This window comes from Globicephala melas, chromosome 2 (genome assembly GCF_963455315.2).
Source record: "Globicephala melas chromosome 2, mGloMel1.2, whole genome shotgun sequence".
In the NCBI taxonomy this organism is placed as follows: Eukaryota; Metazoa; Chordata; class Mammalia; order Artiodactyla; family Delphinidae; genus Globicephala; species Globicephala melas.
This window is the reverse complement of record NC_083315.2, coordinates 50,119,315-50,146,449: the sequence shown is the minus strand read 5'-3', so window position 1 is coordinate 50,146,449 and position 27,135 is coordinate 50,119,315. Positions and strand designations below refer to the sequence as shown.

Here is a 27,135-nt window from a genome sequence, read left to right as displayed (position 1 = left end):
GTTTTATTTTTACTTAATTATAAGGTAACTTATTCTTTTCCTAGAATAATTTTGAGTGAAAGGCTTCATCTCTTGTATTTGAGCACACCTATCGCCTGTATATAAACTCAGCAGTTGGGGCTGCAGGCGGATGTCTGTTCTTGCTTAATTACACATTTGTATACAAATACTTGACTACTTCATCATAAGAAAAGAGAGCTCCTCACATGCTACACAGGACACAGGGAAGAAGTTCAGGGTAAGTCAGAGTTTCTCAGCTCTGGCTGCTTGTTGCAGTCACCTGGAGAGCTTTGAAAAATACTGATGCCCAGTGCATCCTCCAGGGATACTGATTGATTGGTCTGGGACATCAAGACCTTTCAACGCTCTCCAGGTAATCCCATGCAGCAGATCCCAACCTGAAGCCACTCCCTCCGAGACACCCTCCAGGTGGAAATCACGTTGCTATGACACTTGTCCCATGTTCCAGGTCTCCAGTTGGTGGGAACCTACTCATGTGACATCATTCTTCCACTGCAGCACCCCTCAAATTTCCAAATGCTCCAGTACCAACTCCTGAGGTCTGGGGTGGAACCCAGCAATGTGTGTTTATCATACACAAAGGATTCTCAAGGCTGTGAGCAGCCCTTGATGGATTTATCCAGAAGATGGATATGAAGCCAGGCACACAGCCTTGCCTGTCCTGGAGAGCCCATTCTGGTTTGAACACACCAGGACTCTCAAGGGGGGTGGGGGCGTTGGCAGCGGAGGCGATGGGGCACTTATGGTTTTCCTACCTCTTTTGTGATTTGAAAAGACTGGGCCCCATCAGAGCACCATGCCCTCTGAGCTCTTTATCCTTCTAAAGTGAAAAAAAATGTGATCCTGCTTGTTAGACTAGAAAGCAGAGGAATTCACCTGAGACGCAAAAGCCCCTTTGGGAGCGCAGTTGATGGCCACTTCTCATGGATGAAGGGATCCACACTGAGCCTGTGCAGGGTAACCCCTCACAGACCCCCAGGGAAGGCCCTTCCTCCAGCACAGGCCATGGTCAGACCCAAGGGGAGGAGAGAGGGAGGCACATGATCCAGATGGCACCTGGCATCCTCACCACATGTGGCATTCAGAGGAAAGGTCCTGCTCCCCTCTCTCTACCCTGAGATGCCAGTGTTAACTCCAGCTGCGCTACTACACCTGTGGTCTTTGCTTTATTAAAGTTTTGCAGAGTGCTCTCAGAACCCCGTAAATCATGGGTTGTGACCATGTGTGCTGGGGGACCCCAGGTGGAGAGAGTACACATGTGGACCAGGCTCTCTGGCTGGGAGGAGACCAACTTAATGGAGAGACGGTTCCAACGGCTCCCTGGAAAACAAGCAAGGGCCAAGGGGCTAGCAAGCAGGATGGGGGAGTGGTGCTGGATACCTGGCAGGTTCCCTGTCACACACTTTAAAGGAGCCCGAAGAGGAATGGGAAGAAGAGCAGGAGACAGAACACATAGTAAAGTCTTAAAAGGCCACTCACTGGGAATGCAGGATGGTCTGCTGAACTAAATACATTGGTTTGGTTTTAGCACACCCACATCTGCAAATGCTGGAAATGCCAACTAGGGATTGGGTGTCTAAATTAAAACTGTTAGCCCCAATATTAGTCCATGAGTCCGTTATGCAAGAAAGGTTGCACTTCTTCATTTTCTGTAACTTTACTTAATTCTGACCCCCAACCCTCCAGGCTTGTGGAAATTCAGCCCCATCATTATTGGGCTCCTCTCCACACCCAGGGCTGGGCAAAGGCCCAGGAGCCTCATGTGGCACACAGTGCCAGGGAGATCCCTGTGGCCATCAGGTTCAGTCCCTCCTGGGTGCCAGCAAGCCACCCTGCTCACTGGAGAATTTCAAAACCCAGATGGTTCTCTGCTTGGAACAGGCATGAGAGGGTGGAAGGTGAAATGCAACCAGCATAAACTAATATTTCAACAATTATGTCTTAGCTCAGGCTGCTGTAACAAAATACCACAGGCTGGGTGGCTTAAACAACAAGACATTTATTTCTCACAGTTCTGGAGGCTGAGAAGTTTGAGGCCAAGGTGCTGGCATATTTGGTTCTTGATGAGGGACAACTTCCTGGCTTGCAGATGGCTGACTTGTCATGTGTCCTCATGTGGTGGAGGGAGAGAACTCTGATCTCTCTTCTTCTTATAAGGACACTAATCTCATCATGGGGGCCCCACCCTCATGACCTCATTTAAACCCAATTACCTCCCAAAGGACCTACCTTCAAATGCCATCCCACTGGGGGTTAGGGCTTCAACACGTAAATGTTGGGGAGGCACAAACATGCAGTCCCTAACATCTTGAAACAGTCTTCCATCAGGCAGCTGGTATGCAGCCAAGCCCTCTTGTCTTGCAATTATTTCTAGCACATAGGAATGACATGCAGGGACCTGACCCAAGGGTGCTATGATGTGAGGCCATTGTCAAAGCCCCTCAGCCCGGGATGGGCCCCTAGCTCAGCTGTCCCCAGCTTAGCTCTCCCTGTCTCTGGCAGTGCTCGTCGACCTGTGGGAAGGGCCTGCAGTCCCGTGTGGTGCAGTGCATGCACAAGGTCACTGGACGCCATGGCAATGAGTGCCCTACCCTCTCCAAGCCAGCAGCCTACAAACAGTGCCACCAAGAAGTCTGCAATGACAAGATCAACGTGAACACCATCACTTCCCCTCGCCTCGGTGAGTGCCTCTGCTGGCCCCCAGCTCCTGGGGCTGCTGCATCCCCTGGCCAGCAAGTCCCCACTGGCAGTGGGAGTTCTATAAGCCAAAAAGCCCCCTCCTTGGGGCTTATTTGAGTTCTGGAGAGGCTAACGTGTCAGTTTTGTAGAGGATCTGAGGTTTCAGAGATGGAATTTCATCCTTGTCATGAAAAAGATGTTTGTTTACTGTGGTCTCAAACACTTGAGCCCCTCTGCCAACAAATGAGGAACACAGGAGAATGTTCCTCAAGTGTTTTGGGATTCCTGTGCATGAAGGAGGCAAAGGGAGGTGCATCCTTCAGGAAATGAAGGATCTGGGGGTGTCATTCATGAAATCTTGGTGATGTGTGCATGGAATGTTCCTCAAGCTAATGCTTGAGAAGAAAACAGAGGTGTTGACAGGTTGGAGTCTTTAATTCAGCAGAGAGCTTTTGTGTGAGCAGCTTGGACCCGAGTGTTCCAAACCCAGCCCTTTACCAGGCCACATCCCCGGCCAGTGGTGGCACAAAAGGAAGAATATCTAGCACTGATCTGATGATTCTATTGAAAAGAGTTTCTGCTTTTCCAATTAGAAACTCCTAGGGAACTTTTTCCCCACCCAGTGCCCCTTTCCCTAATGCTAGAATGCCACCAACATGAAGGGAATTTCCAAGCAGCTTCACTGGGGGGGTCTTTGAGCTTGCAGAGGTGTACACCAGGCTTTTGCATGCCCTCAGGCTGGACCATCTCTCTGCACTACCAAGAGCCTGAAGGAGATTCAGACCACCTGCCTGTGCTGTGACCTTGTGCTTTTGTGGGCCCTTTGATATCTACTGCCCTGTGCCATTCTGTTTTATCAATGCCAACAGACAACGTTCTCCGCCACAAAATAACAGTATACACCACTTAGCTCAGAAGTGGGGGGGGGGGGGCAGTGCCCTCGCCTTGAGGAGGCAGCCAGACCACTGAACTCTGCCAAGTGGTCAGGTTGGACCCAGAGTGTGTCCCTTGTATAAGAAAGCCACATCCACAGTGGCCCTGGCAGGGGCATGGTTTCCCCGGTCTGTGCAAGGCTCCAGTGTACACATGGGTAAGGGCAACCCCGACTATGTCAGACTACAGGCCATCTGTGTACACATGATGACGTCCCCAGGCCACCCATAACCTCTGGGCTTTCTCTCTCCACTGTCCCCCTAGCTGCTCTGACCTACAAATGCACACGGGACCAGTGGACAGTGTATTGCAGGGTCATCCGAGAAAAGAACCTCTGCCAGGACATGCGGTGGTACCAGCGCTGCTGCCAGACATGCAGGGACTTCTATGCGAACAAGATGCGCCAGCCACTGCCGCCACCAAGTTTATGACAGGCGGCCAGTGGTCCCACGATGCTCTGACATGAGGTCTGAGTCCTGACGACATGGCTAGTTGAAAGCCCACCCACCTGAGAGCACACCAGTCCTGCGGCTGGGACCCCCAAAGCACACCACGGCTCACCCAGGAGGCTGTCCCAAGAACCCAATTGCTTAGAACCTGAGAGTGGACTTGACGTTTGCTTAGTGCTTTTATACTTAATATATTGTTAACAGCCACTGGATGGCTTTCTACGGTAAGGAAAAAATAGGCATGAGTCACAAAATAGCTGTAATTTCTAAGGTTCCACGTACCTCAAAGGGAACACCTCTGACAGAAATCGTCAAGAGAAACGTCACAGGCGCCCCTGTCTTGGCTTTCCTCTGACGTTTGAATTCCCAGTGCTTGGTGTATCGGGGGAGGGGGAGGATATCCAAAAAACGGAGACGTTTTACTTTAAAGCAGGCTTTATTCTGAAAGCCCGTGACACCCTGGATGGAAGGAGTCTTCTCTGGAGAGGCCAGGCTGCTGGAGCCCCCTTGACACCACAAACACCAGCACGTGGCCCCTCCACCCTGTCAAGGAACGTGCTCTCTAGATCGCGGCTTTTCCTTGGAGGTCTTGTGCCTGAGAGTCTGAGTCTGTGTGAATTAAAAAGGACGCTAGGGCTGTGTAGTTCTGCATACCACCTATGTGGGGGAGAATATTCCAGAAGGGCTTGGGTTTGGGGACGTATCTAGTTTTCAGATCTCTGTTGTCCCCCACACAGGGAAACAGAAGAGCCTCTCTTCAAGGTGCTGTGAGAGGAGGCACGTGCTAATTTTGGCCTTGGGATTGCTTCCTGGCATAGAGGTGAGCTCAGGGCAGCTTTGGGAGGGGTGGAGGGGCTCCCCCTCTGCTTCTGGGGACCTCTGTTCTAGCCAGTACTTCATAAAGCTTTGCACCTTAGAGATGGCTTCCCATTAACCTTGGCCATCTATCTGAAGTTGATTCTTCTTAGAACCTCTGAAGACTCAGGCTCAGGCCTGGCGCTTCACCCTGGCACGGGGCAGGTTTCCTCCAGGACTGCTCAGCCTAGTGCCAGGATGGGTGGAGGAGTGGCCCGTGGCCAGGATGGCCACATACCCACCCAGCCTTCCCGTGGCCCAGACCTTGCAATGTTCGTCATTGTCATGCTGTCGTTGTTGACCCGTCTTAGTGGGGCAAGAATGACACTCAGAAAATCCGGAAGAAGGTATTTGCCTCCTACAGACACCTCACCCCTCAAAACAGAACTGTGCCCTCTCTGGAGCCCAGGGAGATGAAAAGAGTGTCCTCTGTGAAAGCACAGAAGATGGTAGGACCCTGCCCGCCCGGGAGCTGGGAGGAGGGGACCCGACATGCTGGGAGGTCTGGTCTGCTGACCAACTCGGTGGGCCTTTGATGGGTGCTTATATTCAAGGACTTTATCATGAGAAACCCACCCTCTCCTCCCTTATTTCAGAGGGGATCTTACTTAGGCTAATCTCCATGGGATCATCTCCAAGTGCTTCTTGATTTACTGGTGCTGTGTTTATGTATCTGTGTTTGAGTTTTTGATGTCACAACTTTAGAGTCAGCTTAAATCAGAAAGAAAAAGAAACACTCTGCTACCCAAGCCCGTCTTATGGGCTGTGTTTTGGTTTGTGATTTTTTACTGCCCCAGAGGCAGAGAAGTGGTAGGGATGACAGGGAATCTATTCAGTTCCACTTGAATCTGTGAGAAGTATTGAGAAAACTCCTTAGATGTTCTGTGGAAAGACCCCAGAGGGTACCAGGCTGGGGCAGCCCACCTGCAAGGTAACCTCCAGCGGCTGCCCAGGGCCTGTGCAGAACGCTGTCCTCCCTGCTCTGGCTTGGCCGCGAGCAGACTCCCCAGGCCCCTCAAAGTCTTGGGGAGCTAGGGCTCAGTTTTCCCCCAGCCCCAAATGGGCTGTACTTTACCACAGATGAACAGAAAGCTCTCAGCCTCGGGGGCTGAGGAGCAGAGTCGGGGCAGCAAGCTAAGGAAGCCGGGGCAGGCTTGCTTACTGTCTGCATGGGAACCATGGGCCCACCTGAGCTGGGCAAGCATATGCACATGCCCAGAGGCAAGCCCTTTGCCTGGTGCCTCTGAATCTCCCCCCTGGCCACCTTGACGGTATCAACTGGACGCCCCTGGCAAGGGCCCCACACCCTCAGAATGCAAATGACTGATTCAGTTATTGTTAAACACCCCTTTGGTTCCCCAAAGTTTGGGTCTTTCTGAGCTCTTTTAGCTCATGCTGGCACTGTCACTCTGAAATTCACCAGCCCGCCTTCTGTTCCCTTCACAAGCAATGATCAATTTCAGTGAAGCCATTATAGCACTCTTGCTCCACTTTGTACAGAAGACAATGAAACCCTGTCATTACAACAGTGATGTTTCTTTATGGTTAACAATACCCTGTACTGTCACTCAAGTACTGTACCTTTTGGTTGCACAAATGTGTTACTAACTACAGAGTCTCACAATCTTATGGTGCTATTTTCGTTGGTGCAGATGAAACCCTCTCAGTTGACCATGGCTTGATATTATCAGAACACAGGGAAAGATCCTCAATGGCAGTAATATCATTGCTTTGTTCTCTTTTCTTCATTTCAGAGTCAAATGTATATATTTTCCATTAGCTAACTTACATTACGTACTGTACCCATGGTATTTTTGTTTTACTTTTTGGTGCTGGTTTGAAAGAAAAGAAAAAAAAAAAGAACAGAAGACAAACATTGGACACCACTGTAAATGAAAAATTAAGCATTTCATTGGAAGTGAGTTGAATATGTTTAATAAAATGTTCTTCCATAACAATTTTAAGCTGTCTGTGAAGTAAAAGATAAAAACCAGTTCTCGAGGGCTGACAGGGAGGCTGTGTCCTTTCCTTCTGCAGTGGTCACACCACTTGCCTAGGACTTGGCTGCAGGAACTGTAGCCTGCCGACCACAGCTGTGGACAGTGTCAAAGGTCACTGGTAAATGCAGTGCTGGCGGGTGGCTGCATCTCCCCAAGTGAGTGCTAACAAATCATTCAGTCCTGGGTCTCATCCCTGTGTGGTTGCAAAACCCTGGGTGGGGACATGAAAGTGTGACAGCTGTACAGTGAGTCTGTGAGTCTGATACAGAGCAGCTACGTCACTGGTGGAGCTGCCCAGGCTCCATGGGGGTGCAGTGACCCCTCTGCAGGGGGCCTCTGTCATGCCAGAATGGGTACCTGCTCTCTACAACCTTGCCTCTTCAAGCTTTAGACCCCACCCCAATCCTGCTGGCAGCCCAACAGCTTCCCCACTCCTGCAGGTGTGAGCCAGACCTGGCCCTTCCTACCTCCCAGTCTGGGGACACAGCAAGGGCACCACACCATCATAATGAGGACCACTGCAGCCATTTGGACCCCATCTGGACCTGACATGGAGCAGGGATGTCACAGCTCCTGCTCTTGGAGGGGGTTGTCTCCTCCCAGTGTCAAGGGGAAAGGGCTCCCCACCCAAGAACTTGGAGGTTCATTAGATGGAGCGCCTCTTTTTAATGTTGGAGCAACACCCAGAAATTTCACAAAATAAAGACCATTTGTTTAATCGACGACTAGCTGCCCATGGCCCCCTGGTTACCAAGAAACCTGTAGTTTGTGTTAATTCCCAAGAACCATCAGCCACCTGCCTCTGGGACCCATTAGAACCCTTTCCTCGCTCTGAGAGTTCTGATCTCTCTTCTGGGTTAACTTCTAACAGCCCTGATGCTATGTGATTTCTTTATAAGCTGCTTGGATTCCAGTTTGTTAGACGAAATTGACAAGCAATCAATCAGCAAGTGCTGAGTGAGCTTCTATTAGGAGCCAAGCACTTCCTGGAGCCACCGAGAACACAAATGGACACAAGACCTGCTCTGGAGCCCACAGCCCCTCAGACAAGCCTGGAGTCCTGGACAACAGAGAATGAGTGAGAGCTGCAGGAACTCCAAAAAAGAAAGGTCAGGACTTCCCCTGTGGGTCTGTTGATTGCCGTCTGGATACAGGCTAGGAGGCTCGGCATTGGAATCCTTTACAGTGACGCTCGCCCTCTGCAAAGGCTTTTGGCAAAAGCCCCTGTGTTTGTACTTCTACACAAATCTGCCTGCATCTATGTCCTCCTTCTCTGTCTGACAACTGACCCCATCCTCATGGAAGGCCAGCCCTCACACCTTTAATTCATCCCCCATTACTTCTCTACACTCTGTCTCTATCTCCAAACTTTCATTAACTCTCCAGACCTCTCCCCTGGCTTTTGCCCCCTGCACTGCACTGACACTGTTCTTGACAGGTCACCAGTGACCTTCTGGGTATCATTTGCAGACATTTTAGGGTCCTATTCTCCACCTCTCAGCAGCCCTCTCCCTTGGGACATCCTCTTCTCCTGACTTCTCCTCCTCCTTCCTAGCTCCCCTTCCTCTGGCAGCTCTCTAGATGACAGAGCGCTCCAGAGCTAAGCCCTACACTCCCTTCTCTCTATATACTTTCTCAAGTATATAGGCTTGAGAAAGTATACTCAAGCTCAAGGCTTGAGTCTGGCTCATGGCTTGAGCCAGACTCAAGGCTTTTAAAACCAGGTGCATTCTGGTATCTCCAAAATTAACCTCTTCTGTCCTGGCCTCTCTCTCGACCTCCATATTCATACATGACCTCTCCATATGCACAGTCAATCCCATGGGAAGCCCTGGGACTGGGACAGCCCTTCAGAGTCATTCCAGATCAGAGATTCAGTGGGGATGGCTCACCTCTCCTCCATGTGGGATCATCTGGGGTGGCTCCAAGGACAAGTAGAGGCTGGGATTATCAGAAGACTCACACACTTGCATATCTGGCAGCTGATACCAGCCTTTAGAACTTCAGCCAGGACTTGCAGAACACCTACAAGTGGCATCGCCAAGGGGCTGCTTAGCAACCCTGAAGTATGATGGCAGAGTTTCAGTGGCAAACACCCTGAGAGAGAGAGATGGGGACACTCATGAGAACCGTGTCACCTCACATGACAACTCAAAAGTTACACAGCGTCACTTCCACCATCCTTACAAAGGCCCACTCAAGTTCAAGAGGAGGGGACAAAGAGTCAGCCTCTTACCGAGAGAATGGAAACGTTCTGGATGAGCAGGTGAGATGGGAAAAATTGTTGTGGTCATTTGGGGTAAGATTCACACACCCCCATATGCAAAATACACTCACCCCTCTCCCATCCTACCCCCAAAGTCTCATCCTATTTCAGCATTATGTTCAGACTCAAAGTCCAGGGTTTCATCATCTAAGTCAAGTGCAGGTGTGTGCAGACGGGCTTCCTCCCGTGGATCCTCAGATACAGCTTCCTGAGCAGTTTCTCTCAATCGGAAGATCAGTGAACTCAAAAGAGACATTATCTCCACCCAGTTCCCAACACCGAAGAGAAAATGGTGGGACAGCATGGGAGCACCGCTGTCAACACTCCCTACTTAAAAAGGAGGGGAAGCACATTGCAGTCCCTTTCCGTAACAGTTCTGAAGTCCAGCCTGGTGCACGTGGTCAGTCCCATTAGGCTCAGCCCTGCTGCCTGGGAATGATTCTCCCTGGGCTGCCTCCAGACCCAAAGAGGCTTGCTGATTGTTGTAAGCCACTCTTAATGGAAAGGGAAGCAAGATTCAATCAAATGCCCTTTCCTTTGGAGAGGATATCCTGATATGCCCCAGACCACTGGACTCCTAAAAAACTTCACTGATGTAATGTTTCCTTGATTCGTCCTGGGGCTTATCTCCCACGCTTTAGAGTGCAGATACTGTACTAAGGCCTCTTCTTCCTCGCCTGGTCTGATTAACTGAATGCCATGGACACAGCGGGTCAATGCAGATTCTGTGGAGGGTGTGTACAGTCCAGGCCCTTTGGGGCTACACTGTAACAGAGTGGGAGAGTTAACATAGCCCTGGGGAAGACTGAGCATAAGTGGGTACTGGTGTCTGTCACACATGAATGTGAACTGGGTCTCCTTTCTAAAGGGATGGAAAAGAAAATACTCGCCAGCTCAACAGTCATACATCTTGTGTCTGAACATTGTTAATCTGGCACAGCAGTGCGTTTGGGGCTAATTATTGGTTATGATTGTGCTAGTCCACTGTCATGTGACAGGACCCAATCTAAATTCTGTAGGGGCCAGACTGATGACTTACAAGGGGATATAATGGGGTCTTTAAGTGTTTCACTAAAATACTCCATTCTCACCGGGTTACAACATTGCTGTTGATTTACTATCCTGCCTGGGGAGAGGGAGGCAGTTTCACAGTATAACGTGTGTCTTCCTATGACAGTTCTCTATCCCACTGGCCAAGGACCAGGTTTCATCTATTCCAAGTGTACATTCAGGGACAGGGGAAATAATCACTGGTTGACCGCAAGGGCCCACTGGGTCCACTGTGAACCAAACATGAATCAGGACTCCATTTATTACATGAACTCCACCCCCCTTCACTCTTAAAGAAGGACCAGGATAACACTCTGGGACCTCAGCAACAATATCAACTTGGATCCTGTGTGCAGCAGGTAAATTGATTAATGATTAATCATTCTCAGCATTTTTATTATCTTTCTCCAGTGCATCCATAACACTCAGCAACAGCCATTGAATTTCTTTACCTTATAATTTCTATTTCCCTGTTTCTTTCAAATGACTGAGATACTGCACTACCAGTGAAAGTTTTAACCATTACCCTTTTTGGATGCCAGGGGCATGGGGTCCTTGTAGCTGGCAGGTGACGCAGGTCTAAAATCCTATAGGATTTTAGATTCCTAGGATTTCTGATTCCTAGGACTATTCCTGGTACCAGCTGTCTTAGTTTGCATTCTTGGGAACCCAAACTAAGATGTGTGGAGATGTCTGGGCAGAAGGTTCATTGGGAGGTGCCCTCAGGAACACTGATGGAGTGAGAGAAGCAGGCTGGGCACGAATGTAGAATGGCTACATTCGTAACAGGGGCTCAAATGATCCCATAGGGAACTTTGGAGCTGGAATGCTCTTTCAAAGTTGAGGCAAGGCCTTGGAGTATCATTGTCTGCGAGCTGCTCTGGAAAAGGGGTGTAATCTCGAGAGTCAGTTCCCTTATGTTGAGAGTGAGGTTGGGGATAGGCTCAGCCGTGAGTCAGCCAATGCTGCTGGCAGCTGGGGGCATGAGGGCCGTAAGGGGCATCAGCGTGACACACCGCAGCATCCACTGCATGCCTCAGACCTAGATTTTGCAACACAAAATTCCCAATCTCCTCCCTCTCACACACTCTTTTTACTCCGGAGGCTTCCCCATCTCAGTAAAGGGCACCAGTATCCACTAATGTCTGACATCAAAACCTCAAAGTCATCCTGTTTCCTCAGTTTTGCTCTCCACCCAGTCCAATGCAACCACAAATACCATTTGTTCTGCCTCCAAATTAAGTCTCTGATCTGTCTGCTTCTTCCTGTCTCACTGGCCACCACTGTGTGCTAAGTCACAAACCTCACCCCAGGACTCCACAAAAGCTTCCCAGCGACCTCCCTCCCTCCTGACTCTCTCCACACCCTAGTCAGAGTAAGATTTCAGAAACATAAATCATGGCCTTCCCCACTTAAAACCTTTCATTTGCCCCTGGAGTTTTCTCATCTCAAGCCCTGTGTGATCCGGCTCCTGCTGTCCTCTCCCACCCCACACACTCCGCTTTCTGTCCAAATCCTCCACCCTTGTCCCCACCCTTGGGCCTTTGCAGGTGTCTTTCCCTCTCTTTGCAATGTTGCCACCTGCCCCCAGTTCTTCCCATGGCTGGTTATCTGCATCCTTTGTGTCACAGCTGAAATGTTATTCCTTAGACAGATGTTCCCTCCCGGGCCCAGCAGCCATCTTTTCTCCCTCCTCAATACTTGTCATAACCTATCACTATTTTGTTAACTTTTTAACTTACATATTGTCTGTTTTCCCATTTAGAAAGCGAACTCCACCAGGGAGAAAACAGGTCCCTCTTGGGTATGGCTGGATCCCTGGTTCCCAGCACATGCATGTCCCAAGTGAGTATGCTTATCCATTGTTGGTTACAACTTATCTTGTTTCTTTTCAGATAAGTTCACGATTGTACCAGAAGATGTTTATACTGGATAAGAAAAGTGCACTCTAAATTCAATGATTCTTTTGCATATGGCTTAAATGATACAAATATTTGGACAACTAGCTGTAAGTCAATGAGAACAAGATGTTGGCTATTTTTCAAATTCTCCCCCTTGTCAACCACCCCTTGCCAACAGAGACAGGTATTTTCAGGTGGTTTCCATGGTGATCTAGAAGCTGTTTTCTCTCCTTTTCATTTTATCTTTTGAAGAGGAGAGTGACAGATCAGGAGGCCAAGAAAGTCCCTGGTTTGCTGAGGATTTTGTAAAGCTTGTTGTGGCACCACCATCTGGTGTTTCTGGAATTAAAGTTTAACCACAGGGTTTATGGACGTATCAGGACAAATCCCTGTGCCTGGCTGGGTTCTAGTGTGACAGAAATGCTCGCTGTGGGATTCCCGTGACCAGGACCCCTCTTACCACCCACCCCCCATGCACTATGAAATTGTCATCCCCTTGGCTTTGAAGCCCTTCTCAGAAAAACAACCCCTTTCAGATCCTGAGCAGCTTCAGCATTGTAGGGTATAGCATTCAAAAATGACCAAGAAATTAGAAGGTTTTCCTCTTGGAATTTCTTATAACACTGGGATTTCCCTTGGAAAAGACTAGATACTCAGGTCTGAGGAATCCATCCCACTGTAAGAAAAATGTAAATGACCCAGTTAATCAAAGGATCCCTTGGTAGACAGGGCCCAGTCGAGCCAAAGCAAAACTCTTTTCTGGCAGAGCTATGAGAAGGACCAGCACACTACCAGGGCTGCCTGGGGACCTGCCCAGTTTCTGATATTTATCTACTACAGTCCAGTGCACAGAACTTATGCACACAGACGTGGAGGTCAGCTTACATGAGGCTCAGGGAAAATGGGCATGTCCCTCCAGTTTCCAACAGGCTCCTTCCTACTACTTCCATAATCTGTCTCTCCTTCTCTCTCTCTCTTATTCATGCTTTCCACCTTGCTATCTCACTTTCTGTCTCCTTCTTGGGCTAGTATTTATTTATTCTCTTTCTCCCTCCCTATATCCATCTCTCCTTTTCTCTTCCATCCCTTTCCACTGCCTGCATTTTTTCCCCACTCTCTCCAATTTCAGATGATTTTCTACTTCTGACTTTGGACCTAGTGTCCATGTAGGAACTTCCACCAAGGGCCCACTCATAGGTCCCCAAGGAATGACGAGCTCCTCTAGGGGCTGAATTTCCACTGAGCCTTTAGATGATGAAGTACCCTTTAAAAATTCACTCTCAAACCACTCACCCAGGATCCTTGCAAACTAACTGCTCTTTAGAGGTTTTAGACGTCTCTGGGGTCTCACTTCCAGCTTAATTCTGTGTGTGCCAGTCACACATTCAGCAATCCTTTGGCTAATGATGTATCTCCAGCTATTGGCTTTCTTATCACTGAGGTTAGTTTTAATGTGCCAGTTGATAGTTATAAAACAGCATTCTGGAAGTTCCATCCAAGGATTGCTATGTATTAACACATCATTAAAATAGTATATTGCAAAGTCAACATACGATTGTAATTGTTGACCTATCAAATACTGAAAGATTTGGAAACCTCGCTGGAAGCCAAATGCCGTGTTATTAAACTGGAATACGGTAAAGGGAAGAGAGCCTGTTGCAAGTGTTGCAACAGAGCTGGTTTGATGTGTTAATGGTTTTTGCCAATATTGTTTTTTACAAAATAAGTATGTAATTTATCCACACATATTACATTATGATATATTCCATTTTTATTCTATATACACCTAATGGACATCCACACACACATATAATGCATGCATGTGAAGTGTGACCACAGGGTATCTTGGGACAATCTGTTGTGGCCTATATCATGGCCTGAGAGAAATTCAGCAGCATCTCTGCATCCACATCACTCAGTTAGGACAGAGGACCCCAAGGCAGCTGCAACACCCATCTGAATATATAAGTTATGGTATATAAAATTTATTCATATCATGACTTATATTAAACAATCATTTTACAACATAAGCCCATAAATTTTTATTGAGCAGTGTGGTCTATGCAGGGTGGAGGGAAAGATGAATGATGCACAGTCCCCTGTCCTCAGAGAATCATAACAATATGTCGTTGTACCTTCTTTTGGCAAATAGAGGCTTTGCCCAAATGTGGAAAAATATCTAAGTCGGTTCAAAACTATTAGGGCTGTTGGCTCTGAATTCAGGGTAAACAAACCTCTGCCCAAGGAGAAATCAGATCCTCTGTCTTTCAGATGGGTCTAACTCAGCAAAGCCAAGTTCTCAAAATTGGAGTGCCTCCCTCATAAGCTCCCTCAAAAGCATGCTGTGACTCTGACATTGCATTGACCACACTTCATAATGACGTCACCTGGGCTTCCCAAGCATATGAGGGGCCAAACGATATTGAATAGTCCTGGGTGGTTTTCTCTGTCCAGACCAAGTTCCCTGGCCATGGTGATGGATATCTGTCCACAAACAGCCAGTCGCAGCTATGAGCTGGACTCTCACACGGCTATTTTAGGATTTTCAAAGAGATAAATCAAAGAGTAACATACATTTTAAAGAAACAGTAAGTCATGAGCAAAATCAAGTAGATAAGAAAAAAAAACAACAAGAAAACTCAGAACTGACAAGCAAAGTCAAAAATGAAAATGAAAAACTCAAAACACTGGATAAACTCTGGAGATAAAGAATCAAAGAGAGGATTCATCATTGGAAGGTCGGGTTGAAGAATTTTAGCCAAAAAGCAGTACAGAGAAACAAAGGAATTTTTTAAATGAAACTTTTGAAAGCTAAGAGTGAAATACGTTGAAAGGTATCCACTTTTGTCTAATAGGGGCTCCAGAGACAAGAACAGAAGAAATAGCAGAGGAGCCATATTTGAAAAGATAATAGCTGAAAATGTCCAAGAATTGAAGAAAGACATGAGTCCTTATACCAAAAGACATCACAAATAGTGAACAGAATAGAAAGAAATCCACACCTCACACATAGTAGTGAAACTGCAGAAACCAAGGATGAAGAGGAAATCTTAGAAGCAACCAAACAAAAAAGAGAGATAACCGCAAAGGAACAACAGTTACCTGACAGCAGATGCTGGGAGGGGATGGAGCCATATCTCTAAAGGGCTGAGAGCAGCCAGGGTGACTTCACTGTTGTTCAGTCCTCCACTAGGGTCCCATGGGACACACGGTGGGAAACGAATGCCATCCTTCTCCAGAGTCTCCAATAATTGACAGGGGTCCATCTTCATGTTCCTGGCCCCCCCATCCATCCATTCATACAAAAGCCAGAAACCTGAGAATCAGCCCAGAGACAGAACATCCCCAAGGCCTGTCACTTTCTGTCTTTAAAACTCTCTTTAGTCTGTCCCTCTTCCCCACCCCCACGGGGGTACTGTTCTGCTTCAGGCCCATGGCAGCAGCCTCCAGCCACCACACCAATACTAAAGTGACCTTTGGAAGACCACTGTCTAATAAGGGCTCCCTTTATTGCTTCCCTGCTCAAAGCCCATCCCTGGCTCAGCTTCATAGCAGCCTGGTCCCTCTGTTCCCCCTCCTGCACCTTGCCTGGGCCTGTCTGTGGACCCCCAACTGTCCAAGCCAGGAGTCTGCAAACTACGGCCCACCAGCCAATTCCTTCCCACCGCCTGTTGTTATAAATAAAGTTTACTTGGAACAAGCCACGCCCACCTGTTTGTGTACCTCTTGCGGTTGCTTGTGTGCAGCAGACAGAGCCCAGTAGGAGGACTGGACGGTCTGCAAAGCCTAAAATACATAACGTGCGACTCTTCACAGAAAATATCTGCCAACCCCACTCTAAGCGCTCTGAAATATCCAGCTTTTCCACAGGCTGTCCCCTCAGCCTGAACTGCCTCTCCTCTGTCTGCCCATTTGCACAGCCCCGTGCCCTTGTCCCCCGTGTGGCCGCTCTGCGTTGGCCGCTGTGCTCGGATCCCAGCATTCCATCCGGTGGCCACATCATCTCCCCATGAGGCCGCGAGCTGCTGCGGGTTTGGTTCTGGGCCTCCCTGGGCTCAGCTCCCGGCCCAGGGGGACACTGGGTGGGCGAGAACCCACTGGCAGAGGAGAGAGAGCATGAGAGAGAGGACAGTCATTCCAGGGACGGGCTGCTGGCATCTGTCACTGTGGCACTGTGAGCTCAGCGTTCAGGAAGGTACTGGGCCTGTGTCTCCGTCACACCAGGTGGGTCTCTGGTCACTTCCACTGGCTGAAACACTTGGGCACTCCAGGCTCCTGGGTCAGCAATGGTGCCTCCTTTTCTCTGTCCTGTTCTTAATGACACAGTGGGAAATGTGTCTGAGCTTGGACTATGAGGGTCACCAGTCCAAGAGTGGCTCCTGAGATAACAGTTTTACCCCCCAGTAATACCTCATCCCTGCAGACTCCAGTGGAGGCAGCTTCCTGTAGACCTTTAACTGAGATGGGACAGGGTTAAAGATGGTTAAAGAAAGCAAGCCTTGTTCCCTCACAGATGCTGCCTATTTCCGTTCTCTTGCAGCCTATTTGGACGTGCCCTCTGCCCAGCCCCTGGCTGTGGGTTGGTGCCCAGCGATGCCACACCACTGCTCTCAGCACGAGCTTCTAGGTAACGCTAGGTACAATACTTACAATTATCCTGACTCCTAAGAATCTCATGCGATATATTTTTACCTCCACATAAGTTGATCTTTTCGTGAGGCATAATAATTCTAGGCAGGGGCACAACTTCTCACCTGTGCCCTTGAATGCTGCCCCCCACCCCTCTGCCCACACACACTCCTGCCCTGTGTGCCCTCCTTATGGCCCTCCCGGCACCACAACCACCCCTTCCTCTTTCCAGTCTCTCAAAGGCCACAGCCTGGCAGGTGCTGGGCAAGGTTGGGGCGTGGCCCCAGGTCCCCCCATTCAAGGCACAGCTGGGGAGTGACTTGAGGACTGTGCCTGTCCGTGAAGGATGTCCAGGCTACCAGAGCTGAGGTGCAGTGCCAGAGAGCCGTGTGCTTCAGTGTGAGACGTGTATTATCCATGTCTTTTCTGTTTTCTGGTGCTTTGACATCTGGGGTCTTGCTGAGCCTGGAGGGCCTGCCCCTCCCAGGGCTGGCCAATTCCTAGACTAGTCTGAGAGCGTGCTCCTCACGTGCCAACCAACCTGTCCAGAGCCCACACCCCCAGCCACCTCCTCTATCAGGCTCTCACACTCAGGGCCACTCTCCACCTGCCCTAAAACGCAGGGCCAGGTACTAGAAAACTAGGGACAGCCCTTAGACACTCCCAGCTGATATTATTTTAACCAGGGAATCCTAAGCCTGCTTACCCTGCCTCCCCTGTTCCTTCCTACAGAAACCACAATAAAGGGTTTTGCCAAAAAAAAAAAAAAAAAAAAAGGCTTATCCCTTATCTGCCCCCCACACCCTCTGCCTCCTGACCAGCCCTGGTGCTTCCCATGTAGCCCTGAGTGGCATAGCCTGCTCCCTCCTCTTGTGACTTTGTGAGTCACAAACTATCTTGTCATTGGCAATCATCTAATCTGTCAACCTTGCTGTACCTCACGAATTCTGGGAATACACTGTATTTTACAACAGGCCATGAAGAGGAAAGTGGTCCTGACTCTTGGGAGGATGAAGACAGGACTCACAGGTGGACACTCAGGGCCTGTTTGCCTGGTTCCATGGAAGGGAAGTAGAAGGGTCAAGGGCTTGTGTCTAAGCAGGTGGTCAACAGCCACCTCCTGCCCTGCCACGCTCAGCCCACCCGGTCTCAGCTGACCCATGGCCTGCACTTCCTTCTTGGTGTGAGAAATGCACCTGAGCCGTGGTGGCTCTCCTTTGAAAGAGAAAATACTAATAAATAATACCAAAATATTTATTCTATCTCATTATCATGCAAGCTTCCTGGTGTTTTGAACCTTCTGTCTCCCACCCTGGACTCCAGCCACCTGTAAGCCACAATGCACTTCTCAGAATTCAAAACCGCCCCCCAGAGGCCTGAAGGAATTCTGGCTGCTGGGTCTAGGTCTAGAGATAGATTTTTGGGTGAAAGCACCTCAAAATGAAGTCCTATTAGCTTTGAGTAATAAAGAGACACCCAGGGCATCCATCACTCTACAGACAGAGTGGATGCAACCACCTTCACCAGCAGGGATGCCCCAACCAGGGAGGCGCTCTTGTCTTTACCTCTCACAAAACAACGAGAGTGGAGACTGATTTGCTCTGCTTAATAGAATATGTGAAAAACCTCACAGAGAGGTTATTGAAGGAGAAGTAAGGATTTGGCAGGCAGAGGAGAAGAAAGGGCATTCTGGGCAGAAAGGACAGACCATGCTGGGGAACGGAGATGGATGGAAAGTTGCTGGAACTCGGGCTGCAGTATTGTGGACGTGACAGGAGTTGAACTTGGAGATGCAAAGACCAGTATGTTCCTAGTTCTGCACCCCTGGGGCCCAGCACTGGGCCTGGCACAGATGAATGGCTCAATAAAGACTTCTGGATAAATGAACAAGGACAAGAGGTGGCTGTGGTCAGACACATGGGACCATGAATGCCTGAGCAACAGCATTTTGCCTTCTGCGTGAAGCAGGCTGGCTGGGCTCCAGGCAGAAAAGGACACCTGATTAGACTTCGCTGCTTCTGAGAGCCCATGCCAGGATAGCCATGCGTGTTTCTGGGCTGAGTGAGGGGAGCTGGTTAAGCCATCTCCCTAAAATAAATAGCTTGTACTGTTTGTCCCTCAAGGACAAAATATGGTTCATGGAACTTGTCTCATTATTCCTTGCAAAATACACATGCAAAGCATAAGCCAGCAGACTCCCACTCCCCAGCTTGTTTAGAGAGTACAGATTTTTGCCAAGGTCACACAGCACATTAGGGGTAAAAGCAGCAAAGATCCTCAGCCTCTATCTTAACTATGCTTCTCTTGTTTTTTTTCCCCTGCCTCAGCCAAGGGCCAAGGCTGATCTACCAACCATGGCCAAGGTCCTATCTGACGTCTAGGCCCGGCACAGTGTCCCTCTCCCCCAGCTCACAGCAGTGTGCTTCTGTCCTCTGTGACTGTCTGCTTTGGGGGCAGGTGGGACTACAGCCCCTGAAGGGAGAGGAGATGGCTCACGTATGTCTGGAAAAAAGCAAGGAGAGGTGTGAGCTGGACCCAAGTGACTATGGGCCTGGCCTAGCCCTGTTGGCAATGTTCAGGTGGTAACATTTCCCAGCTGTGTCCCGTGGAGGCTCCCTTCACAAACACCTCCTTGGACCCTCTGGAAGGCTCCAGCATCTTTATGTGATTCCCAATCCCTCATTCTGGCGCTGGAAAGCTGGCTGCCCAGTTCCACTCAATAATCTTAACAAATATTCGTTGAGTGCTTGTTGTATGCCAGGCACTGTGCTAGCTGATGTCACCTGCACAATAGTTTAGGCTCTGTGCTAAGGGCATTAGGAGTCAGAGCATACGTGGGAAATACGACAAGCATAGTCCTGCCTCATGAGCTTATGGTCTGAAATCCTCCCATTTCAGAGGGTCAGTGCAATATAGTGGAAAGATCACATCTTAAAAGACCTGGATTCAAGACACAGATCTAGCTTCTTACAGCTATTTATTATATAGTGTTATAATGGAAGTTTGGGTTGCTAGAAAGACCAGATGCCTGACTAAAATTGTCAAACCAAGAGGCAAAACCAGTTACATGTCTCTTAAACCCCTCACCTACTTAATCTAGCTAAAAGCACTAATGACTAAAGGATTTCTTTGGAGAGAGCTGTTGGTGTGCTGTGAGAGAAAGAGAGCGGGAAAGAGAGAGATGGAGGGAGGGAGGGGTATAACAAGGGCTCTGTATCTTGTCTTATAAGAACACTAATCCTATTAGATCAGGGTCCCACCTTATGACCTCATTTAACTTTAATTACCTCCCTGTAGGCCCTATTTCCAAATATAGTCATACTGGGGCTTAGGACTTCAACATATGAATGGGGCAGGGGAACACAATTCAGTTCATAGCAGGCTGCCAGCTGCTTTGATGGCAGAGCAAATGAGAGGCAGCTGCACCAAGATCAGCCTGCATTTCCAGAGAGTGTCAGAATGTGTGGGCTCTGTATGAAAGAGGGCCAGGGTAGGGGCCATGGATCCTGTCCAAGAAGACTGTGTTGTGAGGGGACCACAACAAGGGTCCAACTGTGACCTGTCAACATCCCAGGAGCTGAAGAAGGAATGTCAGCCACAAGAGGAGAAAAGTATGTCTCCCACACAGCTGGACAGGTGAGAAATCCCAGCAGATGATGGGGTGATAGGTGTGTATCTCCAAACAACCCGTGAATGGCTCTAGGAGAAAGACTAGCCTTAAGTGACTGCAAGGCTCAAAGAATGCTTCTACCCCATAGTTGCATCAGTAGGAACTTTCCTGCTTCCCTTTTCTCTCCATCCTCCCCATGTCCACAGAGGAAAAAGAATGCCCAGGTGGGGAAAGCTCAAAGAGACTTACCATGGACCCCCTCCCCCAAGCAGGTTTGCGGCCCAAACCAGAGAAGGAGGAGTCGTTTCAACTTTAAATAAGTTCAGAGCTTGGATTATTAAATGGAACTAGATATTTTTATTACTGAATTGAGACCATATTTTGCAACTTAAATTGACTTGAGAAAGTGACTGGAAAACTGTTTTTATTACCTAGGAGAGACTAGAAAATTCATGGGCCAAAATTTTCATCCAGGGCCATGGGAAGAATGAGCCCCACAGAGTGGATTTACAGAAACAGTGAAGAGGCAGCAGTAAGATGCTTCATGATCACCCCAACCATGGAGTTTTTGTGTGCCACAGGTATGTGAGGTGCATGGTCTTTTCATCTTAAAATGGGGATAATACAACCTACCATGAAAGATTGCTCTGAAAATTAAACTACATATGTTGATGTGTACAAAAGCCTGGTAAAGAAGCCTAAGACAGAGCCTGACACAGCAGATCCAAAGAGATGGTTGTCGGTGTTATTGTTCAAGATAATAATCATAGCTAGACCAGTAGCATTAAAAAGTGCCTTAGCAGTATGCAACTCCAAGCTTGCTTTGTGTCTTGCCACTCCAAAGTTTCTGGTCCTGTGGGGCTCTGAGGAATTAAGTCCCCAACTGCAAGGAAATCTGGCCCTTCTCTCCAGCCTAATACAACTTTTGAATTTTATGTGGAAATCTTAAACCACTCCTTCTCATTTGGTCTCCATTTAGAGCTTTGAATATATAAGATATGCTGTATATGGTTTCTCCCCAGACACATGCTGAATACTAATCACTGTTTTCCAGAAAACTCAGCATCTGGGCAGCTATCTAGCCCCTGGGATCACCGATGGAATTGGACTAATACCAAGGACTGGTTACCACAATACGTCATCTACTCATGAATATCATTAAATGAGCTTTGTTTCAAGAAACCTTAAACCTTCAACTTTTAGCTCATTTTAGTCTTTTCTCAGCACTCAGGAACATGATTAATGGTGACACCATGCCATGAATAAGTTATACATGGCTCAAACTCTAATATACAATTGATTAGTTCTTTAACAATGGCCCTGAATAATGTGGTGTTAATGGCCAGCCCTGGTGGTCTGCTCCTACCAGAAACCCATTACTAAGTCTACCCTGTGTTTTACAGCATCCCTGCCGGAGCCCAATATCTACTAAAGGGGGCAAATGCTTTATTTAATGGTTACTAAATATGTGCAATTGGCTAGAGGAGTATAGACAATGTAGAGGTTACTGCCCCAGCCTTCTAAAGACAAGATGGAAAATACTATATTTTTAAAGTCAATTTTCCCTCAAGTGGGTTATGTTCCTACAGCTTGGGAAATAGATGTCCTCACATGGCACTTGGGATGAGGCAGGGAGAGAAGGCAGCCTTGGAAACCAGCAGAGGTCAGTGGTTGCACAGATAGGAAGTAAAACTCTTATAGCCCCACAGGATGCCTGAAGCTGTGGGGAAAGAAGATGAATTAGTGAAGAGGAATGAACAGGAAGGCAGAAGAGGCAGATGGCAAAGAAATGAATCCACATGAAGAAGTAAGAGGACTGGTAAAGGTAACTACATAGGTAAATATAATAGGCAGTTGCTATGAAATGGAAATTTGTATCCCTCCAGGATTCATATGTTAAGCCCTAATCCCCAGTGGAATGGGATCATATTTGGAGATAATTAGCATTAGTTTAGGTCATGAGGGTGGGGCCCTCGTGATGGGATTAATGCCCTTATACAAAAAAGAAGAGACAGGAGATCTCTCCACCATGTTGAGGATACAACTAGAAGGTGCCCATCTGCAAGCCAGAGAGAGGGCCCCCACCAAAACCCAACCATCCCAGCGCCCTGATCTTGGACTTCCCAGCCTCCAGAACTGTGAGAAATAAATGTTTTTTTAAGCCACTCAGTCTATGATATTTTGTTATAGCAGCCTGCATTGACTAAGACAACAGTAGAATTTAATTTTTTTTGTTTGTTTGTAACTCCTTTCTTCTCCTATATAATTTAAAAGGCAACTGCATAAAACAGTAATTTTCAGTCTGTGTTGATGGGTGCATAATGTATAGAGGTGTAATTTGTGACAAGAGCATAAAGAAAGGAAGAGGAAAGTGAGCTATGTAGAAGCAAAGTTTTTGCATACTGTTAAAATTAAGTTTGTATTTTTCCAAACTAGATTGTTATAAATTATGATGTTAATGGTAACTCCCACGGCAACTACTAAGAAAATAACTCAAAATATATATAATAAAAGAAACAAGGGAATTAAAATGGTACACTAGATAATATCTTTTTTTCCAAGTATGAAACATTTTTTTTAATTGAAGTATAGTTGATTTACAATGTTGTGTTAATTTCTGCTCTACAGCAAAGTGATTCAGCTATACATATACATACATTGTTTTATATATATATATATTCTTTTTCACTATGGTTTATCTTAGGATATGGAATATAGTTCTCTGTATACAGTAGGACCTTGTTGTTTATCCATTCTATATGTAATAGATCACATCTGCTAACCCCAAACTCCCAGTCCATCCCTCCCTCATCCTCCTTCCCTTTGGCAACCACAAGTCTGTTCTTTATGTTTGTGAGTCTGTTTCTGCTTCATAGATATGTTCATCTGTGGCATGTTTTAGATTCCACATATAAGTGATATCATATGATATTTGTCTTTCTCTGTCTGACTTACTTCACTTAGTATGATAATCTCTAGGTCCATCTATGTTGCTGCAAATGGCATTATTTCATTCTTTTTTATGGCTGAGTAGTATTCCATTGTATATATGTACCACATCTTCCTTATCCATTCATCTGTCAATGGACAATTTAGGTTGTTTCCATTTCTTGGCTATTGTGAATAGTGCTGCTATGGGGCACATGTATTAGAGTTTTGTCTGAATATATGCCCAGGAGTGGGATTGCTGGATCATATGGTAATTCTATTTTTAGTTTTCTGAGGAAATTCCATACTGTTTTCCATAGTTGCTGTACAACTTACATTCCCACCAACAGTATAGGAGGGTTCCCTTCTCCTCACCCTCTCCAGAATTTGTTATTTGTAGTTTTTAATTATGGCCATTCTGACCAGTGTGAGGTGGTACCTCATTGTAGTTTTGATTTGCATTTCTCTAATAATTAGTGATGTTGAACATCTTTTCATGTGCCTATTGGCCATTTGTATTTCTTCTTTGGAGAAATGTCTGTTTAGGTCTTCTGCCCACTTTTCAATTGGGTTATTTTTTTGTTGTTGAGTTGTATGAGGTGTTTGTATATTTTGGAAATTAATCCCTTGTCAGTCGCATTGTTTGCAGATATTTTCTCCCATTCTGTAGGTTGTCTTTTTATTTTGTTTATGGTTTCTTTTGCTGTGCCAAAGCTTGTAAATTTGATTAGGTCCCATTTGTTTATTTTTGTCTTTATTTCTATTGCCTTGGGAGACTGAACTAAGAAAACATTGGTATGATTTATGTCAGAGAATGTTTTGCCTGTGATCTCACCATACACAAAAGTAAACTCAAAATGGCTTGAAGACTTAAACATAAGAGATGATGCCATAAAAATCCTAGAAGACAATATCTTTTTAACACAAAAGAAGGCAGCAATGGAGGAATTGAGGAATAAAAACACATAAGACATATAGGAAACAAACAGCAAATGGAAGGCATAAATCCTACCCTATCAGTAATTACATTAAATATAAATGGATTAAACTCTCCAATTAAAAGGCAAAGATTGTCAGACTAAATTTTTTTTAAAAAAAGATGATCCAGCTATATGTTAGATTTACAGCATATAAATCTTACTAGAGATTTGTTTTGGATTCGAAGACACAAATAGGTTGAAAGTAAAAGGATGGCAAAAGATAAACCATGCAAAGAGTAACCATAAAAGAGCTGGAGTGGCTATACTAATATCAGAGAAAATTGACTTTAAGGCAAAAACTGTTACTAGAGTCAAAGAATAAACTTTATAATGATAAAAGGGGCAGTCCGTCAAGAATATCTAACAGTTATATCCACACCTAACAAGAGTCCCAACATACATGAAGCAAAACTGACAAAATATAAGTAAAACCAGAAAATTCAACAATAATAATTGCAGATTTCAATGCTCCACTTTCAATAATGGATAGACCAACTATATATAAAACCAGCAAGGAAATAGAAGAGTTGAACAACACTACTGATCAACTAAATCTAACAAATTCTATAGAATATTACACCCAAAATCAGTTACACATTGTTCTCAAGTACATATGGAACATATGTGTACATTGGAAAGACCAATAGGCCAATAAAAACAGTCTAAGTAAATTTTAAAAAGATTCAAATCATACAAAGTATGTTCTCCTACCACAATGAAATGAGAGAGCAATAACAGAAATTTAGGGAATCAACAAATATGTTGAAATTAAATACACTACTAAATAACCAATGAGGGGACTTCCCTCATGGTCCAGTGGTTATGAATCCACCTTCCAATGCAGGGGATGCGGGTTTGATCCCTGGTCAGAGAACTAAGATCCCACATGCCATGGGGCAACTAAGCCCGCGCAGTCTAGAGCCCATGTGCCACAACTGGAGAGTCCACCTGCCACAGCTACTGAGCCCGCACGCTCTAGAGCCTGCACACCACAACTAGAGAGAAGCTCACATGCCACAACAAAAGATCCTGCATACTGCAATGAAGGTCCCGCATGCTGCAACTAAGAACCGATGCAGCCAAATAAATAAATAGATTAAAAAAAAATAACCAATGGGGGCTTCCCTGGTGGCGCAGTGGTTGAGAGTCCACCTGCCGATGCAGGGGACATGGGTTCATGGCCCGGTCCGGGAAGATCCCACATGCTGCGGAGCGGCTGGGCCCGTAAGCCTGCGTAGACCTGCGCGTCTGGAGCCTGTGCTCCGCAATGGGAGAGGCCACAACAGTGAGAGGCCTGCATACCACAAAACAAAACAAAACAAAACAAAACAAAACAATGAGTTAAAGAAGAAATCAAAAGGGAAACTGGAGCATACTTTGAGATGAATGAAAATGAAAACTCAATATTCCAAAACTTATGGGATGCAGTTAAAGTAGTGCCCAGAGAGAAATTCATAGCTACAAATGTCTATGTCAACAAAGAAAAAAGCTCTCAAATCAATACCCTAAGCCTGGGTTCAATCCCTGGCTGCAGAACTAAGACTCCACATCCCACAAGCCACATGGTATGGCCAAAAAAAAAAAAAAAAGGAAAGAAAATAGAAAGGAAGAGCAAACTGAACTGAAAGCAATCATATGGAAGGTAACAATAAAATGAAAGTAAAAATAAACAAAGCAAAGAACATAAAAACAAGAGCAAATCAAGACTTAAAAATTCTTTGAAAAGATTAACAAAATTGACATTTTTTAGCTAGAATGACCAAAAAAATAAACAAATAAACAGAAGATTCAAATAACTAAAACAAGGAAAGAAGTGACTTTATTACCAAACTTACAGAAATACAAAGAATTAAGAAGGGAATATTATGAATAATTGAAAGCCAAAAAATTAGATAACCTAGATGAAATGGACAAAATTTTAGAAAGACACAAACTACAAATACTAATTCAATAAGAAGTAGAAAATCTAAACAGATCTACAGGAGATTGAGCCAGTAATCAAAAACTTCCAACAAAGAAAAGGCTAGGACCAGATGTTTAAGAAGAATTAACACTAATACTTCACAAACTCTTCCAAAAAATAGAAAAGGAAATTTTTCTTAACTTATTCTATGAGGCCAGTATTACCTTGACACCAAAACAGATGAAGACATCACAAGAAAAACTACAGATCAATATTCCCTATGAATACAGGTACAAAAGTCCTCAACAGAATACTAGCAGATTCCAGCAGTATATTAAGATTGTACACCATGACCAAGTGAGATTTATCACAGGAATGCAAGGTTGGTTCAACATACAAAAATTAGTCAGTGTAATTGTATCAGTTCCTATTGCTGCTGTAACAAATTACCACAAATTTAGTGGCTTAAAAACAACACAAATTGATTAAGCATCTTTAAATATCTCTCTCTCTGTTCATCATCACAACACCTTCTCTGACTCTGATCCTCCTACGCTACTTCTATAAGGACACTTGAGATTACATTAGTTTCACCCAGATAATCCAGGAAAATCTCCCCATCTCAAAATCCTTAACCTAATGACATTTGCAAATTCCCTTTTACCATGTAAAATAACATATTGACATGTTCTGGAAACTAGGACTCAGACACCTTTGAGGTGTCATTATTTAGCATACCACGTGCTTATAGGATAATATCAATAGAATGTTATTAGATATTGATAGAATTGATGGAAGTAAATATTAATAGAATAAAAGGGAAAAAACATATAGTCATCTCAATAAATTCAGAATAAGCATTTTACAAAATATAACATCCTTTGATGATGAAAACACTCAATAATCTAGGGATTAGGGAGAAGGGAACTCC

The 27,135-nt window shown here is 46.1% G+C and overlaps 1 protein-coding gene across 4 annotated transcripts in view; it reads left to right on the top strand.

Annotated features, from left to right (window-relative positions):
- Positions 1-6,875, top strand: part of ADAMTS17 (ADAM metallopeptidase with thrombospondin type 1 motif 17) — a 350,614-nt gene extending 343,739 nt beyond the window's left edge. For 3 of the 4 annotated variants that reach the window (XM_030873118.3, XM_060293908.1, XM_060293909.1), the window contains 2 exons: positions 2,524-2,701; positions 3,898-6,874. In XM_030873118.3, the coding sequence (XP_030728978.1) occupies positions 2,524-2,701; positions 3,898-4,064 (345 nt within the window). In that variant the 3' untranslated portion in view covers positions 4,065-6,874. Of the gene's footprint in view, positions 1-2,523; positions 2,702-3,897 lie in introns of all 4 variants that reach the window. The other variant, XM_030873117.2, reaches the window with a different exon arrangement.
- The last annotated feature ends 20,260 nt before the right edge of the window (positions 6,876-27,135 follow it).